This window comes from Zymoseptoria tritici, chromosome 4, assembly GCF_000219625.1.
Source record: "Zymoseptoria tritici IPO323 chromosome 4, whole genome shotgun sequence".
Taxonomy (NCBI): Eukaryota; Fungi; Ascomycota; class Dothideomycetes; order Mycosphaerellales; family Mycosphaerellaceae; genus Zymoseptoria; species Zymoseptoria tritici.
In genome coordinates, this window is record NC_018215.1 from 769,811 (window position 1) to 793,739 (window position 23,929).

The 23,929-nt window shown below is 54.2% G+C and overlaps 6 protein-coding genes across 6 annotated transcripts; 4 read left to right on the plus strand and 2 right to left on the minus strand.

Moving 5' to 3' along the window:
• Positions 1 to 943: 943 nt before the first annotated feature.
• PEP-S10.3 (secreted carboxypeptidase-like protein) lies at positions 944 to 3,093 on the plus strand (the record flags this gene model as incomplete). Its single annotated transcript, XM_003852846.1, has 4 exons — positions 944 to 1,164; positions 1,227 to 1,501; positions 1,556 to 1,971; positions 2,037 to 3,093. The coding sequence occupies 4 exons, from the start codon at positions 984 to 986 to the stop codon at positions 3,091 to 3,093; spliced, it is 1,929 nt and encodes a 642-aa protein (XP_003852894.1).
• Positions 3,094 to 3,208: 115 nt separating this feature from the next.
• On the minus strand, positions 3,209 to 4,502 carry MYCGRDRAFT_99841 (uncharacterized protein; the record flags this gene model as incomplete). Its single annotated transcript, XM_003853472.1, has 2 exons — positions 3,209 to 3,985; positions 4,039 to 4,502. 2 exons carry the CDS (start codon positions 4,186 to 4,188, stop codon positions 3,209 to 3,211), a joined length of 927 nt encoding a protein of 308 aa, XP_003853520.1.
• Positions 4,503 to 4,838: 336 nt separating this feature from the next.
• On the plus strand, positions 4,839 to 5,452 carry MYCGRDRAFT_85593 (uncharacterized protein; the record flags this gene model as incomplete). Its single annotated transcript, XM_003852847.1, has 4 exons — positions 4,839 to 4,854; positions 4,915 to 5,121; positions 5,175 to 5,275; positions 5,390 to 5,452. 4 exons carry the CDS (start codon positions 4,839 to 4,841, stop codon positions 5,450 to 5,452), a joined length of 387 nt encoding a protein of 128 aa, XP_003852895.1.
• Positions 5,453 to 15,811: 10,359 nt separating this feature from the next.
• MYCGRDRAFT_109009 (uncharacterized protein) lies at positions 15,812 to 20,161 on the minus strand (the record flags this gene model as incomplete). Its single annotated transcript, XM_003853471.1, has 2 exons — positions 15,812 to 16,432; positions 16,490 to 20,161. The coding sequence occupies 2 exons, from the start codon at positions 20,159 to 20,161 to the stop codon at positions 15,812 to 15,814; spliced, it is 4,293 nt and encodes a 1,430-aa protein (XP_003853519.1).
• Positions 20,162 to 21,009: 848 nt separating this feature from the next.
• MYCGRDRAFT_70836 (uncharacterized protein) lies at positions 21,010 to 22,068 on the plus strand (the record flags this gene model as incomplete). The annotated part of the gene is made up of 3 exons (XM_003852848.1): positions 21,010 to 21,309; positions 21,393 to 21,614; positions 21,670 to 22,068. The coding sequence occupies 2 exons, from the start codon at positions 21,492 to 21,494 to the stop codon at positions 22,066 to 22,068; spliced, it is 522 nt and encodes a 173-aa protein (XP_003852896.1).
• A 695-nt stretch (positions 22,069 to 22,763) lies between these two features.
• MYCGRDRAFT_109011 (uncharacterized protein) lies at positions 22,764 to 23,926 on the plus strand (the record flags this gene model as incomplete). The annotated part of the gene is made up of 2 exons (XM_003852849.1): positions 22,764 to 23,288; positions 23,449 to 23,926. The coding sequence occupies 2 exons, from the start codon at positions 22,764 to 22,766 to the stop codon at positions 23,833 to 23,835; spliced, it is 912 nt and encodes a 303-aa protein (XP_003852897.1).
• Positions 23,927 to 23,929: the final 3 nt, after the last annotated feature.

Here is a 23,929-nt window from a genome sequence, read left to right on the forward strand (position 1 = left end):
TCCCCTGCTATCTTCGTAGCTGATGATGAGCTGGACGCGGATTTACACCTGGACAGCCTTCCTCTCGAGAGATCCTTCTCTTCGACAGACTTGGGCAATGTGCTAAGTACACAAATCGTGGAGACCCTAGATCTGGCCGGCAACTCATCACCGGTGGTGAGTCGAACCAGATATACGGAGACTCCAGTCCTGGGCACGGCAACGAGACCGCCATCCAGGACAGAGCCATTACAAAGTAGTCGCTCCGTCGCCACGATGAGACAGCCCGGCAAACAAAGCAGAAGTGCTGCTGAGCGACAAACGCCGCCAGCTTCGACTACGTCCAAGACTATTGATAAAAAGCTATCAGCCATCCGTCGCTCTCCCCGCCAGGTTGCACAGCAAGAACAAATCAAACGACGAATCAAGCTACGCCAGAGTCTGCAGGGCGCATGGACAGAGGTCGAAGCGGAGACTATGGATCTGTCGGGCATCACGCCTCCTGCGAATGTGAGGCAAGGTCGTGGCAATGCGCGAGGATGGAGGAAAAGTGGCGTGGAGATTTTGGATCTCACTGGAGCTTGAAGTCTTGAAGCATTGTGATGAGCGTTTCGTTGGATCAGACAAGATGCAGACACGAATTTATGATAATGATGCTCGTGAAACAAGCGATGTGACAGTGTTGCTATCTTTCGCTCGCGTTGCTCTTCGTCATGAGCATTCACTTCTCTTCCGTTTGAGCTCTCACAATTTGAGCTCTCACAATTTGAGCTCTCACGATTTGAATCGACGACCATGCCACCTATGTCCTTGCTCTTGCTATATAGTTAGGTTGCGGAGTGGTGGGAGAAAGCCCGGAGTTCGGAATTGACGAACTCCGCTCGATCCCTCGACACACTATCAAAACTGGGAGCATCCCAATTCCCAGTGTCTCCGTCGCATATCTTCTCCTCCATTGCTTGGCTTTTGCTTGACCAGCATTCGAAGGCTTGTCGTCTGCAGCAATGGTACTGTCACTCTCTGGAGCATTGGTCCTGCTCCTCTCAGCAGGTCTGACAGACGCCCAATTTCCACCCACCCCGGAAGGCGTCACGACCATCAAGAGCAAACATCACAATGGCATCAAAGTGTCGTACAAGGAGCCTGGCATCTGCGAAACTACTCCAGGCGTAAAGAGCTATGCCGGTAAGCGCAACTCCATGCAGTCGAAAAGTCCTATCAACGCTGAGATGCCGTCTCCCATCAAGGCTATGTTCATCTACCAAAAGATGCTCTCAACGAGACACACGAGCACAATGGCTATCCCATCAACACCTTCTATTGGTTCTTCGAATCTCGCAAAGACCCCGCCAATGCACCTCTTGCCATCTGGCTGAACGGTGGACCTGGCGGAAGCTCTCTTCTAGGCGCTCTCGCAGAGAACGGACCCTGCTTCGTGGCCAACGACTCCAAGACCACCTATCTCAATCCCTACTCATGGAACAATGAAGCCAATCTGTTGTTCATTGATCAGCCCGTTCAGGTGCGTGTCGAAGTGCGTCTCATATCGGCTCATGATTACTCATATGAACGATAGGTCGGCTATTCTTACGATGTGCTCACGAATGTTACCGTCGATCTCGCGGCAATGTCCGCCGAAGAACAGGGAATTCATCACGCGGACTTCTCAAACGGCGTGCCGAAGCAGAACAACACGTTCCTTGTGGGAACTAGTTCGAGTCAAGATCAGCGTAGCACTGCCAACAGTACTCAGCATGCTGCCACAGCCCTCTGGCATTTCGCTCAGACCTGGTTCGAGGAGTTCCCGGCGTACAAGCCGAATGATGGGGGCATCTCATTGTTTACCGAATCATATGGTGGACATTATGGACCAGGCTTTATGGACTACTTCGCTAGACGCAACGTTGAGATCGAGAAAGGAAAGCTTGATGGCCACGTCCTGAAGCTGAGTACACTTGGAATCATCAACGGCTGTATTGACGCTCCGGATATGTAAGTCAAAGGTGTTTCGACTGCCATGTGAGGCTATTTGTACGGCACTGACCTTCCCTTGACAGGATCGAAACGGAGATCATCTTCTCATACAACAACACCTACGGCGTGGAGGCCATCTCCAAGAAAGAATACGAGAAAAGCATGCATGACTTCCACAAGCCGGGCGGAGCGAAGGATCTGATCGAAAAGTGTCGCGAAATGGAGCGAAAGACTGATCCGCACGACCATGGTGACGTCGCTGAGACGAACAAATTCTGTTCCCACGCAGCGGACTACGCGGAGAGTATCGCCGACGATGTTTTCGTCAATGCCAGTCGTGCTGGGCGGTTTGATGTCACCCATGATGCGAAGGATCCGTTCCCTCCACCGTACATGTTCGGATGGCTCAATCAGCATGAGACGCAGAAGGCGTTTGGAGTGCCAGTCAACCACTCATGGTCATCGCCCACTGTCGGCGAGGCCTTCCATAAGACCGGTGACTTGGTGAAAGGCAACCAATTGAAGCAGATCAGCTATCTGCTCGAGCACGGTGTCAGCGTTGCGCTGATGTATGGTGACCGAGACTTTGCCTGCAACTGGATTGGCGGCGAGCGATACTCGAAGAACATCCCTTGGACCCATCAAGACCAGTTCAAAGACGCCGGCTACACACCACTTCTCGGCTCCTCTCCCTACACGGAGTCGAGTGGACTTACGAGGCAGTTCGGTAACTTGTCGTTCACGCGAGTCTACCAAGCCGGCCACATGATACCATCCTACCAACCCGAAGCAGCCTACAACATCTTCATGCGCGCTCTCACAGGTCGCGATATCGCGACGGGTGCTGTGGACCTCAATAGCTACGCATCTTCTCACTCTGAGCAGTATAGCACCAAAGGCCCATCGGACACTTGGTGGATGAAGAACGACGTTCTTCCACAGCAGCCGCATGAGTGCTATATCTTGGATGTTGCATCGCGTTGCACGGACGAGGAAGCTGAGTGGATCAAGGATGGAACGGCTATCGTTAAGGATTGGATCTTGGTAGGGAGGAATGAAAGCGCTGCTGTGGAAATGGGCCAGAAGTTTCAAGATTTGCCGCTCATTGGCGGGCAGCATCCGCTCTTGGGAGACTGGTGATTGATGAATGTCCGTCGCATCGACAAGTATTTGGATGAGGTAATTGGTCGACAAGAATAGAGTGCGTAGACCGCATAGGTAACCACTGCTGAAGAAAATAATTAATATTCATGAGCTATTGATATGCTTTGCCACCGACACTCGCATCGAATGCCATCAGATCTTTCAGCCCGCAGGTCTCGAACAGTGCGCCCGGACCCATCTTCTGTTCTGCAGGCGGCTTTCCTGTCGTCTTCAAACTCTCCAGCGCCTGCCTCAAAGCGGGCACGACAGCTTCCATCCCAATGCATGGCCAGATGACGATCCTGAAGCCCAACCTGTTCGCCTCCTCATTACTGACGAGCGGCGTCCGTCCTCCCTGGACCATGTTCAACAGCACCGGAATCTTAGGCAGCCTGTCGATGACTTGCTTGCTCTCCTCTTCTGACTGAATCGCCTCGAAGAATAACGCATCCACTCCAATCTCCGCCGCCATCTTCAACCTCTCGATCGCTTCCTCGAAACCGCCGTTACCTTCCGTGTCCTTCCCAGCCCTCGCGTCTGTCCTGGCGATGATGACGATGTCGTCCCTCCCTTCATCTCTCGCTTTACACGCCGCTCGAAGTCGATTGTAATACACCTCACGACTCACAAGAAGCTTCCCCGACAAATGCCCGCATCGCTTCTCCTGGACTTGGTCCTCGATATGCAGCGCCGCGACGCCGGCACGGGCGTAGCTTTGAACTGTGCGGGCGACATTGATCGGTCCCCCGTAACCAGTATCTGCATCTGCGATCACGGGGACCGACGGGTTGATGGAAGCGATCATGGAGGCGTTGGAGAGCATTTCCGGGAAAGAGGCAATTCCCAGGTCTGCCATTCCGAGTTTGGACATGCTGGTGCCAGCACCGGTCTGGTCCGACTGGCTTAGTTGAAGATTGCGAGTGAGAGAGGAATGCATCGTACCATATACAAGCAATCGAAACCTGCTGCAAGGGCAAGCCGAGCGCTGATGCCATCGTATACTCCTGGAGCCACGACTGTGCGAGAAGGATCTGAGAGCATCTCTCTGAGACGGACCACGCCCGCGACAGGCTTTTGGGATTGGCCGTTCATGTTGCCTCGTATCGGATGTGACTGATAAATCTGGGGCGGCCAGGAGGACTGACAGAGGACGATTCGATTTTTGTTCTGAGGACTCTTGAAATAATCGAGCCGGCTATCGATGGCCAGAGATGTCAAGATATAGAAGAGGAACAGGACATGGGATTTACGAGACGACTTGGCGGCGTATCTTGCTGTAACTTATGCTCGAGAGTCTCGCCGATGCCGGACGCTGCTGGTCCACAGGATGATGTAGCTCTTATGCTCGCTAGAGGCCGTGGCGATCTCGTCTCGACAGACACCTACCCTGGTCATATCAGTCCACCGTCTCCAAAGCTTCATCAAAGTGATGTGCATCAGAGAACATTCACGCCAATTTGGAGGCAATGGCTTCTCAATGCAGCCTCAGGCATCGGACCATTTTGCGGCATGTTCCGTCTTCACATGCCTTCACATGACGACGGTGCTGCAAGGAGCCGAGGCAACTCGTTCACGTATAGCAGCGTGACTGGAGGAGTGCCTCGAGGTCATAAGCATAGCGTATTCTAGAACTACATCATCTTCAATCTTCTCCGAGTTTTATATTGGTCCTACTTCACCTGTTCACAATACCGTCGAGCACGCAAGCTTCCACAAGACTCCAATCCACCACAATTGCAAACATGGGACTCAAGGACGGTGAGCAACGAACTCCCTCACAGTGATCGCGTGCACCCAGCTGACTGGCTTCACTCTCAGACTCCTGGCCATCATCCGCGGCCTTTGATGCCATCTCAGACGCTCTCAACTCCGACAAAGAACGCAAGGATGCCGTGAAGCAGGGTGGCGCCGTCTTCGCTTTCAACCTCAAGAACGCACAGGGTCAGGAGCAGGCATGGCACATTGATTTGAAGGAGACTGGCAAGGTCGGCAAGGGCGCCGCGCCAGAGGGCAAGAAGGCGGATGGTAAGATGCTTGGACGGATACGATCCAGCGGGACGGATGCTGACATGCTGCAGTCACCCTCAACCTCACCGATGCGAGCTTCCAGCAGCTCATCGATGGCAAGGCCAACGCACAGAAGCTGTTCATGAGCGGCAAGCTGAAGGTCAAGGGCAATGTAAGTGGGACGCCGAGAGAGAGCGGAATGCATGCACGGCGGTAGTCTGCATTGCCGACTCTTCGTTCCTGTCAGGTCCCATGCCATGTCGCTAACAGCATCGCTCCATCGCAGGTCATGAAGGCTACCAAGCTCGACCCAATCCTGAAGAAGGCGCAGAACAAGGCCAAGATCTGAGGAATTTGTGGATATGTATGTTAGAGGACAACTTGAATGAAAGGAAATTACACGAACCTGGCCGGAACGACGACTTAGTGCTGCTGGAAGCATCCAGAGTTGATTGCAAATCCCTTCGCACGCGGAGCTTGCCAATATGACGGGAAGCTTTCCTGATGCAATCGCCTGTCCACGTCCCGGTGTTCCATGGGACCATGAGCTGGGTCAGGGCTTGTGCGAATCGTCCCTTTGTGCGCCCTCACATACGCTTCGTCGTTTGGCATGGCTGCTACTCCTCTCATCGTCAGAGTCTAATTTCTCTGCTTCTCGTCTCGACTAGGTATGCAGTGGAGCGTCATTTTACGTGACAAAGATGCGTCGCGTATGTTGGACATAAGTGTTGGCTCAGTCCCAGGTATAAAATATTGAACCACTCGTTGATCTCGCCCGCTGGACTGCATCACGACGGGCCCAAGCGTTCGGCTCAAAAGACGGGAACTTTGCACTTCATCACGTCAAACGCCCATCTTCACGAACAATAATAATTTGCCCACGAAAGTACCGCATCCCAAGAGCAGCGCGAGCATACTCTTGCAACGATCAGAATCGCATTTCAGATACACGTCAGCGAACGACTCTTCACGAACCACGAGACACGAAACACGAAACTCTCACCCGCAAATCCATAGCTCCTCCAGTGTCGCCAGCCGCAAACAACTCCGACGCGCAACGAACACACCAACGACGCGCGCAACCTCGTGCGCGGCGGTAGTATGAGCAAGCGCGGTGCCGGCGCGGGTTTTGGAGGTGGTGAAGAGCGCTACGGCGGAGAATCAGCCATGGACGTGAACGACAAACCGATGCAGGCCACGCAGGCCCAGATGGCCAGAAGAAAGTAAGCGCACGACCACTTCACGACTGCAAACAAAACATCTGCTGACTGATACAGAATCGCGGCCGCGAAGAAAACCGGACGGCCCGGTGCGAGTCGAGGAGCGTCTCCATTCACTCCCGCACCAGCTATCAACGCAAACACACCCGGCATGTTTGGCAACCCGATGCATCAACCTCAGGCGCAATTCAGCAGCAGCGTTGTCGACGGCTTCAACTTCGGGCAGAACAACCAGCAAGAGCAACAGAACGGAGGTTCACCGGCACCCTTCCAATTTCAGGGAGCTCCCACACAGCAGAACGGCAACAATCCGTTCGCACAGCAGAACACACAACAGAACACGCAGCAGAATAGCTTCGGATCCACTTTCAACTCGACCGCCCCACAATCACAGCAAAACGGCTTTGGTCCACCTGCAGGACTTTTCAGCCAGCCAGCCTCTGCAAATACCTCATCCTTCCAATTCTCCGCGAGCCAACCAAACGGGACGCCAGCTACAGCCACCACGAGCACGTTCGGTAGCTTCGGACAAAAGCCGGCAGAGAGCACGCAGAGCTCACAGAACAGCGCTTTCACGTTCGGCGCGCAGCAGCAAGAGAAGCAGAATTCGCAAACCACTGTGTTTGGAGGCTTCGGACAAACACAACAAGCTATGGAGAAAGCAAGCACCCCATCGTTCGCGTTCGGTCAGCAGGCGCAGACGAACGGTGACAACAAGGAGAGCACTCCATCGTTCGGTGGCTTCGGCCAGTCTCAAGCGGCGCCCGAGAAGGCGAGCACTCCTTCTTTCGGCGGTTTCGGTCAGTCACAGAAAGAGCCAGAGAATGCGACTACGTCAACGTTTGGCGGATTCGGCCAGTCGCAGAAGGCGCCGGAGAAAGCGAGCACACCATCTTTCGGTGCCTTCGGACAAACAGCGCCGACAAATGGCGCAAATGCAGCGACTCCGTCGCTGCCTAGTTTTGGCCAGTCGACAGCAGAGCCGGAGAAGAAGAGCAATCCGTTCAGCAATTTCGGACAGAAGCAGCAGGAGGAGAACGTCAAGAAGCCGAATCCATTCGCCAATTTCGGTCAGAAGTCGACGACGGAGGCCGTCGACAAGCCTCTCTTCGGAGCGTCTCAATCTGCGCAAGAGACTCCAAAAGCCACCACGAGCACAATGTTCGGCGCTTCTTCTCAGCCAAGCCAAACGAACGGAACCAGCAAAGGTCTGTTCGGTGCCAGCGTTGCGCCGCCGGCGTCGAGTAATACAGGCGGTGGGAGCATCTTTGACAGCATACCGAAGAAGCCATCGTCCAACTTTGTCTTCAGCTCTGCAGACCCGTCGCAGGTGTATCGTGAAGAGGACGACGAAGATGCAGAAGAGACAGCTGAGTCTCAGAAGGAGTTGAAGAATCCATTCGCGCAGCTCGGCAAAGCGCAGGCGACGCCAAAGCCCAGCTTGTTTGCTGGACTCAGTCAGCCGCAGCAGAACGGAGACAAATCTCATGAGACACCAAAGACCCTGTTCGGTGGTCTTGGCGCATCACACGCCGGTCAGTCGACGCCGTCATTCGGAGTCGCGCAGGCGGGACAGCAAACACCCAAGCCGGCAACACTCGGTGGACCTTTGTTCGGGTCGAGTACCGCCCAGGCGAACACGATCATGGAAACGCCCAGCGACAAACCTCAGCAGAGCTTGTTCGCGTCTGCACCTAGCGCGGTCGAGGACGCTTCATCGACATCACAGACACCCGCAGTCAAGCCTCGATCGCTGGCTGACCGTATGGACGATCCAAATGAGGCGTCGAGGAAGCTCGGTCGTCATGTGTCATTCGACAAGGCGAGCGATGCTCCAGAAGCGGCGGCTGCAACAACAGCAAGTCCATCGACCGCCAGACCGCTGTTTGGACAATCCAACTCTTCCGCCTCAGCACCTGCGCCTCCCACTTTCCAGCCACAGACTGCCGTTCCCAGACCGACCTCTCCACTGAAGAACATGTTCACTCAGTCTCCCGCTCCCACTCCTGTGCAGAACAACACTTCAACATCAGCACCGCCACCATCTGCGACATCATTTGAACAGCCACAGCCGTTGACACCCGCTCAGCAAGTCAGCATGAAGCGTTTAAACAACATGCTGCTGAACCATCTCAAGAACGCGGACATCAAGAAAGACTGGTCAAGTGTCTTTGACTTTGCTATCGGCGCGTCTGCGAGCATTCGAGGCGTGCCTCGGAATCAAGGCAACCCAGGGTCCGGCGCACCGCAAACAAGAAAGCGGTCGTCTGAAGAGAACCAGTTCGAGCCATCGCAGCCGGCCACGGAGAAGCGTCTCAAGCTCAATGGTCAGGCTACCCCAATCACGTCAAGCGGGCCTCCGAATCTATTCCCGGCTCAACATTTGAGTGCACCCAATGCCGGTGCGCCGAGCTTCGGCAATGCCGCACCTGCACTGAACGGTTTACAGACGCCACAGGCTGCTGCGAGCAACATGTTTGCGAAACCGCCAGCCACTGCACCGCAAGCTAGGAAGCGAGTGTTCGAAGAGGACGATGATGAGCCAGCCCAGCCTGCCACTGAGAAGCGCGCAAAGCCGAATGAGCCTTCGTATCCAAAGCTGCCGGACACTGCCAGTAAGACTGCCAAGTTGTTCCAAGCTACGCTCGAGAATTCCAACACGCCATCCGCGAAGAGCAGTGGATTCAATCCTTCCACTTCACTATCATCCGCAGCATCACCTGCAAAGTCCGCAGCAACACCTCAGGCGTCGCAGACACCTGCTGCTGCTCCGAAGGCTGCAGGATCCGTGCCCAGTGGTGGATTCACACCGAGCGGCGGATTCAAGCCGAGTGGCGGCTTTGCCCCTACCTTCACTTCAGCAGCTTCAGGAGGTGGCGGTTTCCTGTCATCCTTCGGTGCGAAGGCGAAGAAGACCGAAGACGAGGAGCGCAAGAAGCGTATGGACGAAGACTACGACAGCGATGACGAGACCAAGGAGCAATGGGAGGAGCGTGATCGCAAGGAACAAGAAGCCAAGCGACAGAAGATCATGGACGCTGCCAAAGCTTCGACCGGCTTCAAATTACCTGCCACAGCCAGTGCTACCAGTGCTGTCGCTGCGTCTACCGCGCCCGTTGCAGCGGAGAAGTCTCAGGGTTCTGGAGATAACACCTGGAAGCCCGAAACACCCATCAAATTCGGTGGATTCAATGCCACTGCTTCCACTACACCAGCAGTCCCGCCGCCATCTGGAGGTTCATTCCTCTTTGGCAAGTCCTCTACAAGCAGCTCGCTCGCACCGCCGCCAAGCACTCCTCTGTTCGGCCAGAAGTCGACCGAGAATTCTCGCGGCACGACGCCAGGAGTCACCACCGATGGAGAGGCGTCCAACGCCACCACTGGCGAGGACAAGAACGATGGTGCGGAGCCGGTCGAGGATGCAAGCGATCGCAAGGGTGAGGATCTCGGGGGACTTTTGCCAGAAGAGAAGCAGGACAACGAAGTCCTCGCTGAGCTGGAGAACGTGAAGACCTCCAAGCTGGAGGAGACCGACACCGTGGACCCCAAGACGGGAAAGAAGACGAAGGCCTGGATCCGCAAAGCATCTGGACGCATGTTCATCCTCAAGAACAAAGCAACGGGTAAGACCCGCGTCCTCGCCAAAGCGCCTCAAGGCCAGCCACTTCTCAACTACGTCGTGTTGGATGGGATGAAAGCCACCATTGGGGGTACGAAAAAGACGCAAGTCATGACCGGCTTCCACGATCACATTCATGTCAGCCCGCCGGCGTTTGGTCAATTTGCGATTGTGACTTCGAAGGCGGAGGATGCGCAAACTCTTGTGCGATTCTTGACGGAAGCTTCGTAGTGAGGAATGGTGATGGATTTCATGGAAGAGAAGAGAATAGCCTAGACTCCCTGCCCGAAAGGACGGGTTGAGTTGGCATTATTGGAAAAGAATAGCTTTGACGCACCGCCCGTAAGGATGGGTTGAGTTGGCTGGATTGGAAGATGACGGTTTTTGACTCCCCGCCCGCAAGGGAGGGTTGAGTTGGCTATTCTCAGCTGGGATGGAATCGATGGATACCTGTGAAGAGTTTGAGTGCTTTTTGATTGTTGCATTGCGAAAGGCGTTTGGGAACCGTGCTAATCGCACGAGGATCGTGCACAAGGGCGTGGCTTGAAGGAAGCAGGAGCGGGAGTTTTGATTTGCAGCGAGCATGGAGAACAGGATAGATTTGCTCACCCAGTGATGAATGCAAGTGTACATTGAGAGCTTTAGCAGTACCCGAATATGGAGACTGATTTGTTTTTCAAGCCATGTCTGTCCTCAACGGTGCTCGTGTGATGGAAAAACGTAGCCTCTGTCAATATGTACTACTCTGGTGGTCTCGCGAGACCTATCGGCATGTTCCCACGCTTCACGCTCGAAGTCGTCCAAGACATCCAAATCGCAGTTCTTCTTTTTACCCGCAACTCGCTCTGCCATGCTCATGAATGCGTCGGCACATCCTCCTCTTGATTCGAAGCTCTTCATACTCACTCATACAATACTATGAAACGCAGTCTCTTTCGTCCAGAGTACCTGCTCTGCATCACCTCGTTTTCCCATCCTTACAATCCCATACCTCACACCCAAGCCAACTCACCTCATCAGAACATATCTCCGTGCGCATCAATCGCCACTCCTTCGTTGACCTGTGTCCTCTCCTTCTCATTCTTGACCACGCCAACCTTCGGCTCGCACTGCAAACCCATCGGCCGCCCAGCGTCTAGCCTCCCCAACCCTTGACCCAGCGTGGTACTCACGATCCGATCACTGTTCCTCCACGACGGCAATTCTCGCGATCCCGTGCGGCGGTGTACACTTGGACCGCGGGAAATGTCGGACAGCGTCGGCGAGCTGCCACATCGACTTTCGTTCTCCTCTTGCTCCGAGACGGGTTGGTGATCTTGTTGGTTGCTTGGTTGAGGCGTGGCGCTGTTGGGTTGGGTGAAGGTGAAAAAGAGTTGAGAGATGTGGTTTTCGTTCTCGATCGGCGAGTGAGTGTGCGAGGATGGAGGATCGCGTGTAGAGGAGCTCTTCGACGAGGATGAGGACGAGGACGAGGAGTTCGAGGGTCGGCGGCTCTCGAATTGCTCTGTTGGCTCTGTGATACGGGCTGTGCTTGCATTGGGATCTGCCGGTGTTGGTTTCCGTGGCATGTTTGCGATCGGGGGTTGGTGCGTTCGCGAAGGTGGAGGTACTGTGATGGCATGGAATCGGGCTTTGTCGGTGTCCTCTAGCTCCAACGCGTTCTTCTTGTCGTTCAAGGCATACGGTCTGAGATTGTTTGTCCCAGCCACCTCGATGCCGTTTTCGACTTCGCCGCTGCCGAGTCGCTGTATGCCATGGCGACCTCGATATCCGAACGCGCAGCTCTGGATTCTGGGCCGAGGTGGAGGATCGTTGCGGGTGTTCTCTCGTCCCATCTTTCTCCTGCGATGCTCCGTGCGGTATATGAAGGCTCCGAGGGCGCCGAAGACGAGGACTGAGGGGACTGCAACGCCGACGATGAGGCCCACAGAGCTTGCCATTGAAGATGTATTGTCGCCGTGTTAGCCGAGCGATTTATAGACGCAATGCACGCGCTCAGGAGGGTTGAAGACCCGGTGGGTCCTCGTGAGTGAAGTCAATCTCCTGGCTCGTGGTGCGTTGAAAGCCAACCGTTTGCGAATTCAATGTGTCTCGAGCATGTCGAAGAAGATGGAAAGCCGCTTCCCCTGAGTCCAAGATGACAGAAAGAAAGACATGGTCGTAAGCAGCGATACCTGGGGACGGCACCGACGCGGCGGCGAGTGTTCGTCTGACAGTGTAGGTCTGGGCCCGTGTCGTTGATTGTCTACAGTTCCTACTGAGCAAGCTTCATGCTGTGAATGAACTGGAAATAGAGCCTGTCATCCCAACAGGTTCGCAGCAAGTCTGGCTCGCGCGCAATGGAACCGTGACTGATCAAAGCGAGAAGGGATTGCCCTGATGTGTCGGACCAACCCAATGGCGTGATTTAGGAGAGCCTTGAGCGAAACAAGGCTGTAGCATGGTAAGTCCCTGTCGGAAATCCGAACTCTAGTTGCAACCGGTCTTTTGCCGGTGAGATCGAAGGGACGGACCTTCGGAACCACACTTTGATCATGCGTGTTTTCTGGAGTTGCGTCCTTGTCTGTCGTGTCGCTTGGCCGTGATTGACGTCTCGTCCGGATCTGCACGTGTTCCATCTCGAGGCTGGAGATTCTGATCAGGTCTCCTTCAATGTGAAAATCCGGAGCAGATAGAAGTTGCAGCACCGATAATCTTTGATTTGCAAGGATGTCGGAGCCACTTCATGGTTGTTTTCTTTCCACGAATCAACCTGGTCAGGGATTCCCCAGCTCTGAATTTGACACCTCTGAATCGACCACAAGGTCTGACCCAACAGACCCCATGTCTCTACGACACCGGATGAGCATTGCAACCATGTCGGAGGTTTCATGCGGAACGGGATGTAAATCTGTAGCACTCACGACGTAGCTACGGAGCCCTCATTCAGGTCTCCTGCCACCTTTCTATACGGGGTCGCGGTGCCAGTCGCAAGCAGTCGCTCCCACTGTCGGTGGCTCCTGGCACAACACATCGAAGTCTCGGGACTGTGACATGCACTCGTGATCGTAAGTATTTTCGCGCGAGGTTTTCAAGGGACCCCGCAATGGAACTTGACGAGCCACGACGCATTCGTCGAAAGCATTCATCGAGGGCGATGTACGGGAGCCGAAGAGATCGCCGTCATCTCTTTCATCAAGGAAGACATTGGGTCGCCGTGGTATGAGTACATGAGGATCGAGATGGTCAGAAGCGGGAGTGGAAGGGAGAAGAGAAGGAAGGAAGCGAAGTCAAGTTGGAAGTTTCCCTTTCAACGTCACCTCTTGGCACTCCGCTGAGTCGGAGGCGAGTCCTCGACGACTATCAACCGAATCAATGCTACGCCACTTCTGCTCCGCTGTCTATCGAGTCCGTCCGCAGACAAGCCGGCGCCGATTAAGTCCCGGTCTGGACTATCACTGATAGTCTGCAGTCAAGTTTCGGCCGAGAGGAGTTCGTTTCGCTCTCGCTGCTGCTCACCGATTCGCTATGTTTTCAACGAACACAGCCACAGGATCGACCTATTGGGGAGGTCGAAGCGATGGACGGACAAGGGAGGAAGAAAAGAGGAGCTCTACTTGACCGTCGCTCGCGGTATTGCATTGGCATCTCCAGCTGCCAGAAGACGAAGTTCCCGTTTCCAGGTGCCATCGCCCTCAAGCCAAAGCCCGAATGATGAGCTTCATGTCCAGTCGGCGGAAGAGGCTTGGCTGTTTACAAGCCATACGACCAATGCTAGCCCAAGCAGAGAATCCGCCGCACACAAGCTCCTTTCATTTGTTTCAGTCCTCTCGCGAACGAACCTGACCGCCGAGCCGCTTGAGTCCTGCAACGGACGTACCAGATAGCATTCTGGTAGCAAGACCGACGCTACCAAGTTTTTCCTCCTTATGTTGCCATACCTATATAGGTCGGGCCTTTGCAGTCTCCCAATGTCTTTTCGTTCCATACCCTCCTCGCCAGATCTATTGCCTTCTCTTGTTATCCCACAACCCACTGAACATGAAGCTCTACGCATACGCAGTCATCGCCGTCACCCTCGCCCTTGGCGTCGCCGGTCAGGCGGAGGAAGATCCCAGTGGTCAGTTAGTGGGACGTCAGCGGCAGTGTCAAAACATCGATGGAGGTATATCTTGTTCCATGTCCTCCGAATCTATGCATGCTGACTTTGACGGCAGGCGATTGCCGATTCCAAAGATGTTGCGGCCCTCGAAATTGCGTGGATGCCTTCTGTCGCCGTTTGTCACTCTCTTCGCGCAAACTTACGGGCTGTTCTAACCAGACTCTAGATCAGTGCGGGAGTGGTGGAAGTTGGTGCCCTGCTGGCCTCACGTGCAGGAACCAAGGTGCCGGATGGCAATGCTACAGTGAGTGACAATCCTTTTGCTCGCTTTTCCAAGCGGTACTGACAGTCTGCAGTCACGTAGCGGCCATCGACTGAAGCCAGGAGTTCGACCCGTGCCTCCGTTCGACCACGGCGCGCACGGCGGTACTTGGTCATGCTCCTGTGAGGATCATCTTGTCGTGGCGCGTGCTTCAGAGTTATGCTGATGTGATATCACTATAGATTGAAAACGGCGACCGGTCGATACGCGGACTGAACACCCATCGATCTGTCCTGGCAATCCTGGCTCGCTAGGCACCCTCTACCCATCCTTGCAATCCATTCACGGTAAGGCATCCTCGCTATGGTTGCACCTTACGGGCCAAAAGCATGATTTTCTCCTCTCCACGCTTCGCAGCCGGAGCATTCAAGGAGACGGTAGTCATATCAATAGTTGTAATGGAAGTTTCAATACCACAAGGCGTGTGTACATCTTGTCAAAGCCTCGTATCGATTTTGCCCGACCTAAAGCACCGACTCACTACCGATCGCCAGCAATCCGAAAGTGCACATCGATAGAGAATCTCCATTGTCAGCCTACCTACCCTTGGACTCTGAAAAAACGTTCGGTCGCTCGCATTCTTGCCAGATTGAAACTCGTGAGTTGAAGCGCATCCAGCTGACGATGCGACCCTCATCGATCGACATGATGGCCAGCAGCAAATAAACAAGCAAAACACCCAGCATCCCTTTATGCTGCAATCTCGTGTCCAGCAAACCAGCAACCCCGGGACGACCCGCGCAAAACAAACAGCTACAAACATCCCCCCTCCAACCAATCAAGTAGAACCTCCCATTTGGCCGCTTCGTAAGAAATCGGGCTTGTAGTAATATAACGAGGTGGAAATCGGTTTTCTGGACTCGTGAGTTTCTTTTGCTGTTTCGTTCGTCGGGAAATTGGAAAAGGAGGTTTCTTTTTTTGGCCTGAGGATTCCGGTAAGAGTTCTGGTCTCTGCAACTGTATGTTCTCCTGAATGCCCTTTGATTCACCCAGCAGCCTCCTGCAAGGGCAACCAACGCTGCTGCGGCGCCCTTGACTGCCGTGTAGACAAAGGCTCCGAAGTCTGTGTCCAGATCTGCGAGAGAGGCGAAAAGTGGTGCTCGGACGATCTGGTGTGCTTCGTCGACACAAACAGGGGTACTCAATGCGTCAGTAAGACGCCCTCCTCACTGTGCCGCTATTGAGAAGGCATGCTGACTTCTCGTTGGAACCATGATAGTGTTGGCTCATTTCCTATCGCAGGATCGACCAAGATCCTTCAGGCGAAGATTCGTTCTCAGGCCAAAGCGCTCGTTCGGTGCTGCTATATATCAAGTAGTCAATGGGTATAATTCTTTCATCACTAATTCGTCAATTCATGTTCCATCCCTCTTTGAACCGATGCAAATTGTCCAAATGCCTGTGCAAACACACTCACCACCGCCCACGAGCCAGAATGTCGTTCAATCGCGAACGTCTTGCCGACCTCATTCCCGAATCGTCCCATAAACCCTCCCCAACGCTCCCCTCCCCGGGCCCGCTTGCCCACTCCTTCCCTGCCCGCCAGCACCACCCGCACTGGCCCCATCACCTCTCTTGCTAGCCTGCAAACTCTGCCTGACAATGGCCTCCGCCGCCGCCGCAGCCGCCAACCTCTCCTTTTGCCTGCTGCGATCTCTCAAATACCTCTCCGCCTCCGGTCTCATGCGCAAAATTCTCAACAGCATGTCGTCGTTCGGGTCGGCCTGCGCCTCTTTCCTCTTCTCCTCTTTGACCTTTTTGATCGTGCCCAAGTTCCGGCTTTGGAAAATACTCTTACTTCGTCGCGCGGTGCCTAGACCACCGCCTAGGCCAGGAGCGATGCCTGCCATGCCGCCGAGGTGGGCGGGTGCCGAGAGGCGATTCAGGCGGGCTGCGGTTCCCTGTTGGCGGGCGGCAGTAGCAGACGCCATTGCTTCGGAGGTGCGGATGAGGTTGTCGGTCGACTCGAAATAGAAGAAATTGAGGTTCTGCAGGTCGTGGTATTTGGGAGATTTGAGAATATCCTGAGGGACGCCGTCCGCAACGCCGGCTTCGGGATCAAAAGCCAGGAAGAAATCGAAGAGTATCTGTCATCTGATTAGCGTTTCCTGCAACAACGTTTGAAAGCATCTTTCTGCACTCACCTGTAGCCATCGATAAACGACATCGACCTCACTCGTCGTCAATGGTCGCTGAGCGCTCAGCTTGTCGCTTAACGGTGGCACCAGCAATCCCTCAATCGTTACGAGGACTTCCTTCCACAGCCTCGTCATAACCAAGATCATCGCGCTGTCCGTCAGCGTCTGCTTCAGAATTGCAAAGTTATCGTCAAAGTACTGCAGCAGCGGTTTCAGCGCATTGGTGGCCGACTCTGCGATATTGGCACCGGCGCCGGAAGGTGCAGCACTCGTCGGCACAGCGACGCTCATAGGACGCCCAGAGACCTTGGAGAAGTAGCCACGCATTGAATTAAGAGTAACGCCAGCTACGGCACCTGCGGTAGACGTCGTTGTCAGAGCGCGTAGAGTCCGGCGTGATAGACATTGTTGGATGTATGCGGAAAGCTTATCGGTGATCTTGCGAGTCATGTCTCGTTCTGTGCGCTTCAATGTGCGGAAGGCTTTCCCGAAGTAGAACTGGATGTCGTCTCTTTCTCCTTCCATCGTGACGCGGACCAACACACGACCTTGGGAGTCCAGATCCAGCCAGTACTCGCGCGGTAGGTAGTCATTGAAATGATTGGGGTCCAGTTTCAAGCTTGTGCGGCCCAGACAATCGTGGTCGCCGAGTGTATCCCAGTCCCATACTGTAGCGATGATATTCAGAGGGCCGGTAGTCAGAATGTCGACTGTCTCGTCCCAGCGAGGGTTGAGTGACTGATAGACAGTACGGGTCTTTGCCAATCGCTTCTGGTATTCATCCCCAAGAACAACGTACGGATCGCTCAGTCCGTTCATGTCTCCAGCTTTGAGATCCTCAGCCTCAATGATCTTGATCGTGAACATGAACTTGTTGACTTGACCGCGCTTTCGAACATTGGGAGGCGGTGGAGGGTCGTACTTCTGAATGGCCGCCACACATGCATCGACATTCATCTCTTGCTCGAGCTTGTCCAACTGGAGCGTTGCATATTCAATGTTGTTGATCTTGACAAAGCTCTCCGGCCAAAATTGAAATGGTTCGATTTTGGGACCTTGACCTCCCGTGGCCCAGACATCGCGTGCAACGGCGAGCCACTTTTCCTTTTGTGTTTGCTGCGCACGAGCTTCTTGCTCGGGTGTCTGACGATCCATTTCTTTCGTGAACTTTGCCTCCAACAGCTCACAGTATTTGGCAACGCCCTTGCCAATCGACTTGCTAATGGCAGTCATAAACTTGGCATACTGCAAGTCATCGTCCCAACTCAGCTGAATGATCTGGTCAATGCTTTGGTTGAAGATTCGATAGACGTCCACAGCACTTTGAGAGTGTCGCTCGTCATCGCTCGGAGGCTCGCCGCGTTGAATGGCCGAAGCGTCTTGTCGGACTTGGAATTCATCATGGGCAACAGCACCCTCGACCCAATCGAGCAGTTTATTGTCCGTCATCTTGATCCATCGCCAGACAAAGTCTTGCAAGAGGCCTTCAATGTGGAAGCCGAATGCGCGGCCCGGCAAAGCTTGTGCGTAAACTGTACGGATGTCGACGAGCTCTTTGTATAACTCGAATCCATCCTGCACAGGAACTTCCTCGCCGCGACTCCTACACAGTTCCATGATTCTTCCCACAAGCTCTTTGGCATCGCTGGCGAATGATGGAAGAATCTCCTCTACCAACACGGTCAATGGCTGGACGCCCATGATACTCGGATTTTTCCGATATCGCTTCTGGACTTTCTGACACAGTCCAGTCACAGCCTGTCCCAGTTTGATCACGTTGAAGAACTCCCAGGACGCAGAGTCGTCCGGAACGTGTGTGGCAAGGAGGTCATGGTACTTCTCCCGTGCTTTCTCCTTGAGCCGGTCACTCATCATCTGCGCAAAGGCATCGAGGTCTTCCTCATTCTTCCAAAATGATGGATCTTCATAGACGATCTTGTCGAGCGCATACATGACTTCTCCAATACTTGGTGGCTTGTTCTCGTAGCAGTGTTGGAAGACTTCGAACAGCTCCCGTCGGAACGCATCGTGCAGGCTGGACAAAATAGTCTGCATGGCAGAAAAATCCACGAGCGTCCATTTGTGTCGATCATACAATCCAGCTTGTATTAGTAGTGTGGCCGACTTGTTGTTGTTCTTCTTGGGTTCTGGGGTCGCCTCCCTGACGAATTCGAATGCAGCTTCCACTGTCGAGAGCGGGATCTCTGAGCTTTGGTACTTTTCCCGAATGACATCGAGGAATAGTACCATGCGGCTGAAACTTGGTACCCGCCACCGAAGAGCAATCTCGTTTAGTAGTTCAGCAGACTGCGATGATATGAGCTTCATCGCCGGCGGATCTTCGGCGTCAGCAGGTTGCTGCAGGTCCTCATCTTCAAGATCATGAGTCAAAGTCGCCTTCAGTACCGCACGGAAGTACAAGCGGACTTCTGGAGGCATAAAGGTGAAGTCGGTCTGACTGGCATCTACTGAACCAGTTCCGGAGTCCCTTGGCGAGGCGTCATCCAGATTCAAGCCGCTCATATCAATCGCCTGGTCAGCCATATATGCCGACTGGTTTTCACTAGCCGGATGGCGTCCACTGTCATTCTGCGACAGCGTAGGAGTGTGATATGACGCTGCATTGGCACCTGATGATGCTTTGGCTAGAGAAGGATCGGACTGAATCAATGCAAGCATCATCTGACTGAGCTCGCTGATCTCGGTCTTCCGCCACAGCTCGTAAGATTCGTCAATGTCAAAGTCGTCCGATGAAAGGGTCACTCGATCGTTGAGCATCATGTGAGTCTGATAGAGCTTGAGATCCTTCAGGGCCTCCTTTTCAGTCCATTCCTCTCTATGCGCGTTGATGTCGTTCTGTGCTTGCATCGTAGGCTGTGCAAAGATGCGGCAGACTCGGATCACCAGAGGCATATCTTTGACATCGTACGATCGAGGCACTTCAACTTCGACGCTCGTACCTCCTTGGCCACCATTCCGTTGGCTTGAATCGGCGAGGTCCGAGTCGTGTTGCAACAGCTTCGTCTCCAAAGACTTCAGCCGAGTTGTCAGTTCCGGTCGATCCCTCGTCCAATCATTATGGGCCAAAGTACTGCTGATCAACCGTACGAAAAGGGCGACATGGCGGTCCACCATCAACTTCCACCCGTCGTCATCCGCGGTCTTGCCCTTTTGCAGCTCACTTGTAGCCTTGGAGAAGAAAATCAACAGCAGGTCTTCCACCTTTCGATCTTTCTCCATGTTCTTGCGAAACGTCGGATTCTTGAACTCGTTCAAGAACGTCGCAAATGTCCGCTTGATCAATGCATCTTTGTATTCCGGCATCTTCTCTTGTCCAACCAACACACCAGTAATTCGCTTGTCCAATGCAGCCATGAATCCACTCGGAAATTTCGTGCTCTTATGATCTCGGATGTGACTGAAGTCCTTGACCATGTCGTTGATCGAGGTCGACGAGCGCTGAATCGGCTTGGAGATATTGGCGACATGCTGTACTCGCTTCTGGCGTGGTTGGAGGAGGTAGTGGAGGTAGGCGACCCTCAGGGCGTAGATATAGGCCTCCTGTCCACTAATTTGGGAGCGCTTGGCTTGGGAGATATTGCGCCGCATCGTCTCGCGGGCGGATTGTGGGTGATTGCGACGGCTAGCCGCCGACGACCGCCCCGAAGACCGCTCCATGTTGTCTGAGAGAACGGCGAGCAGTAGGAGGGGCGGTTTTGTGGGTTGGGAGAAGATGCGGCAACTGGGGCCTTTGCTGGAGGTGTCCGCGGAGGAGGTGGAGTCGTCTCACGCCATGTAAGATGTCTAAAAAGCAGAGTGCAGTCTGCACGAATCGTAGCGCTTGCCTTGCTTGACTCGCGATGTCTCTCTCTGTGCGGCAAGAGTGGTATGCTGGCTGCCCTCACGGCGGGTGCGGACGATGGAGCGATGCGAAACTCTGGCTGTGTTGAACAACAGCGGATCGTGATTCGTGTGAGGTTGTAGGGAACACGCAGTCAATGCTGAGAGAGAGAATCTCGGGTTGTCGTGGTGTTGAAGAAAAGCAAAAGATGCACGGCCTTGTGGTCAACAACTTCGACCTCAAAGTCTCCGAACCGCTCTTCCTCTCACAATAAGGTAGGGCTGACTTGTTAGCGCATCGTATCGCCTGTTGGCCTGCGTCATTCAAGAGGATCCAAATTTGGACATCACTGCATTTTCCACAAGAAGGGCAAGACTGTGTTATACACATGTCGGATGACTTGAGCCAGCGAGCTCCATCAGCTGCCATATTGTCACATGAGACTTCATTCGGATGATTAATAAGGTATCAATCAAGCACAACGACTCAGTCATCAATATGCCCAAAGTGATGCATGGATTGAGAATAGGTTGTTCCGATCACTGTTGGGCTGCGGGGGCACAGTCGAGGGGTGCCAGTTCACTCGGCCCGACGGCGGTTCGTAGCGCCCGCTCAAGTCCACTTTCACATGCCAATTGTCCCGACTTTCCGACTTCACATTTCCCAACTACACCTCAGCAATGGCATCTCAGACCTCCTCTACTTACACATTCCACGACATGCCGCATCGCGGGGAGACTCTCAGATGAGTCAAGCCAAGGCTTTGACCACGATTCACCATTAAAACACTCGAAGCTCGAGCTCCGCGCATACATTACCCTCTGGTTCTGGACCCCTCAACACGGATGCTCGTTTCCACGACGCCAAACTGTGCGCACACGCCGTGAGCCTTGACTTGAAAGAACACACTGTTGCCAATTTGCTCGACTGCCGAGATCAGAACCGAGGACGAGCCAGTAAGATTCATCGCCAGTCACTAATTCGAGTACGCCTCGACCTCGACATTCTCGGCGCGAAGTGACGAGTAATACGTGCCGAGCCCAGAGGACCCCACGCTGACTGATCCAGCCAGATAATTCCCAACTTCGAAACAAAACACATCTCGTTTGCACCGAAGCTTGCAAACGAACTTCCACCTACCTGCACCACCACCCTCACCCGACCACAATGAATGCCGGCTTAAACGACATTCACAACATTATAGCCCAAGACAGAGCGCGCCTCCGCACAAGCAGTCAATCGGCCGATCAGTCGCCATCCCACCAGCCTCCCTCGCCCGACATCAACAAGGTACTGCGCAAACGAGTCCACCTTCACCAGCTCTTTCCTTACTGACCGTGGCTAGCGTCCAACCTCCGCCGATAAGGCCAAATCAAGCAAAATGCCTGGTTCTCCCCATTCACCCACCAACCAGGCCAAGGCTCGTCTCACCAACGAGCAGAAGAAGAAGAACCACATTGAGTCGGAGAAGAAGCGCCGCGACGCCATCCGCGCCGGCTTCGACCGCCTCGCCGACGTGGTCCCCGGCATGCAGGGTCAAGGGCGCAGTGAGGCCGTCGTGCTCCAGCACACGGTCGCTTACATGAAGGGCATGATCGAGAAGCGCAAGGCCATCGACGCAGAGGCCATCAAGAAAGGCTGGAACGAGTCTCAAACTCTCGAGGTCTACCTCCAGGCCGAGCGCGAGGTCCGCGCCCGCGAGCAGGAATTCGAGGCCGCCAAGGCGAGGCAGCAGGGGAGGTAAAAGCGCGCTTCACAGATGAGAGCGCACACTTTGTGTGCACACTTTGACGGGATGCACTTTGAAAGGGACACGACACACTTGCGCACGGCTTGTTATTTCAGCGATTGGCTTTTGTTTTGGCTCGACTCGACTTTGGTGGCATTTGGCCTTACCAAAACTTATGAGCGACACACGTGCCGAAGAGCTGAACACTTTGCAAGCCGGCAAGCGCGCGAGACCCATGAAGACGAGGAGAACAGCACTTTGCAAGACGATTGAGAAGGATTGAGAAAATTTTGGCCACCCACACTGTTGGACCACTTGTTGAGGACGAGATACCCGAATGGACTACTTGCGCTACCACCGTCTCATCCTCCTGCCGTCTTGCACCGTCGTCTTGTCCGTCACTCGAGTTTGCCATCATACCAGATCCTGATGAGAGTCAGTCACCAGCCAAGGTCAGGCGACTTTCTTTGTTTGCGGTTCCTCATCACAGGACCGGCCACGTTGGAATGATTGTAAGACATCATTCCCCGAAACCGGCACGACAAAAGAAGAAGAACAAAGGACATCACCGTCCACCAATAAATCGACGCACCTCACATAATGCAAATGGATCATATAATGCAAGTCTCTCACATGCAAAGCAGATTCATCAGAAGCGCACCGCTACACTCGCGCGTCAATTTCAAAACACGCGCGACTTCGCAACAACAATGGCGACACCCCTGACCTACCTCCCCTCTTTTCTAACCCCCGCCACCCGCTCCGACATAGTCGACGCATACGCCTGGAAATCCTACTACCTCTCCCGCGCACACCTTCTCCCAGCAACCACCATTCAAGAACCTCATGTAGTCAGCGGAGAGGACGAGGATAATTGGCTCGACCGCGAACGAGCCACCACCAGACTCGCGGAGCAGATTGAAGCATATCTCATTGGTCTTGCTACTGAGGGTGCAGTGCCGGTTGAGCATTCGCCAGAGGTGATAGAGCCGATATGGACTACGAGAAGTCCGGTCAGGGAGGAGACCTTGGTTGAAAGGGCGCAGAGGCTGAGAAGAGAAGAGGTGGAGAACAGGAATGGTAGAGAGGAGAAGAAGGGGGAGAAGAACGAAAGGACATCATGGCCCACAAGGCCAGACGAAGGACCGAATGGAGGTGGAAGATTGCAGCGTCACCATTTCGAAATGGATTGGGTGAAAGATGGTGAGATGTTCTTCGCCAGGGGTATGCAGTCGGTTCGTATATCGCTAACAGTCGTGTTCAGAATCCGGATCTAGATCTCATCGACCAGGATCTCACGCCACTTGGCCCATGGCGGATCTCCTGACTTCCCTTCCGCCTTCTCCGGCGCGTCCTCCTTCCTCGCAATTCGTCTCTTCAACCCAACCCTTTCAGACGTCAAACCCTGGAGTTGCCACTGCTCAAACTGTGCACTGGCCGGTATTGCCCAAAACCTCGCCTCCACCAATACAACTCGTTCCTCGCAACCCCTACTCCACATTCGACTCCACGCTCGAAGCCCGGAACCTAATAGGCGAGCACACCGCGCGTAAGATGCAAGCCGAGCGGGATCAGCAGCAACTCGAAGCCACGATGCCGCATCAAGAGGCGAAGGAAAGAGCAAGGCGGGAATTCGAAGAAGCACAAGACCAGGCGGACATGGGGTTCCAGTTGGATTATGGGCTCGCATTGCAAGAGTGGGAGAAGGCGCATCCAGCGTGGAGTATGGGCAAGGGGAAGGGCAGAGCTGCGACCGTCGAGGACGAGGATGAGGAATTGTGATGCAGACGGGAGTCCAGGTCAAATGACCTAGGGTGGGACGAAGCTTCTGCCCTGCCCGATGATGATAGCCTGCTCGAGAACGACAAGAACGGCT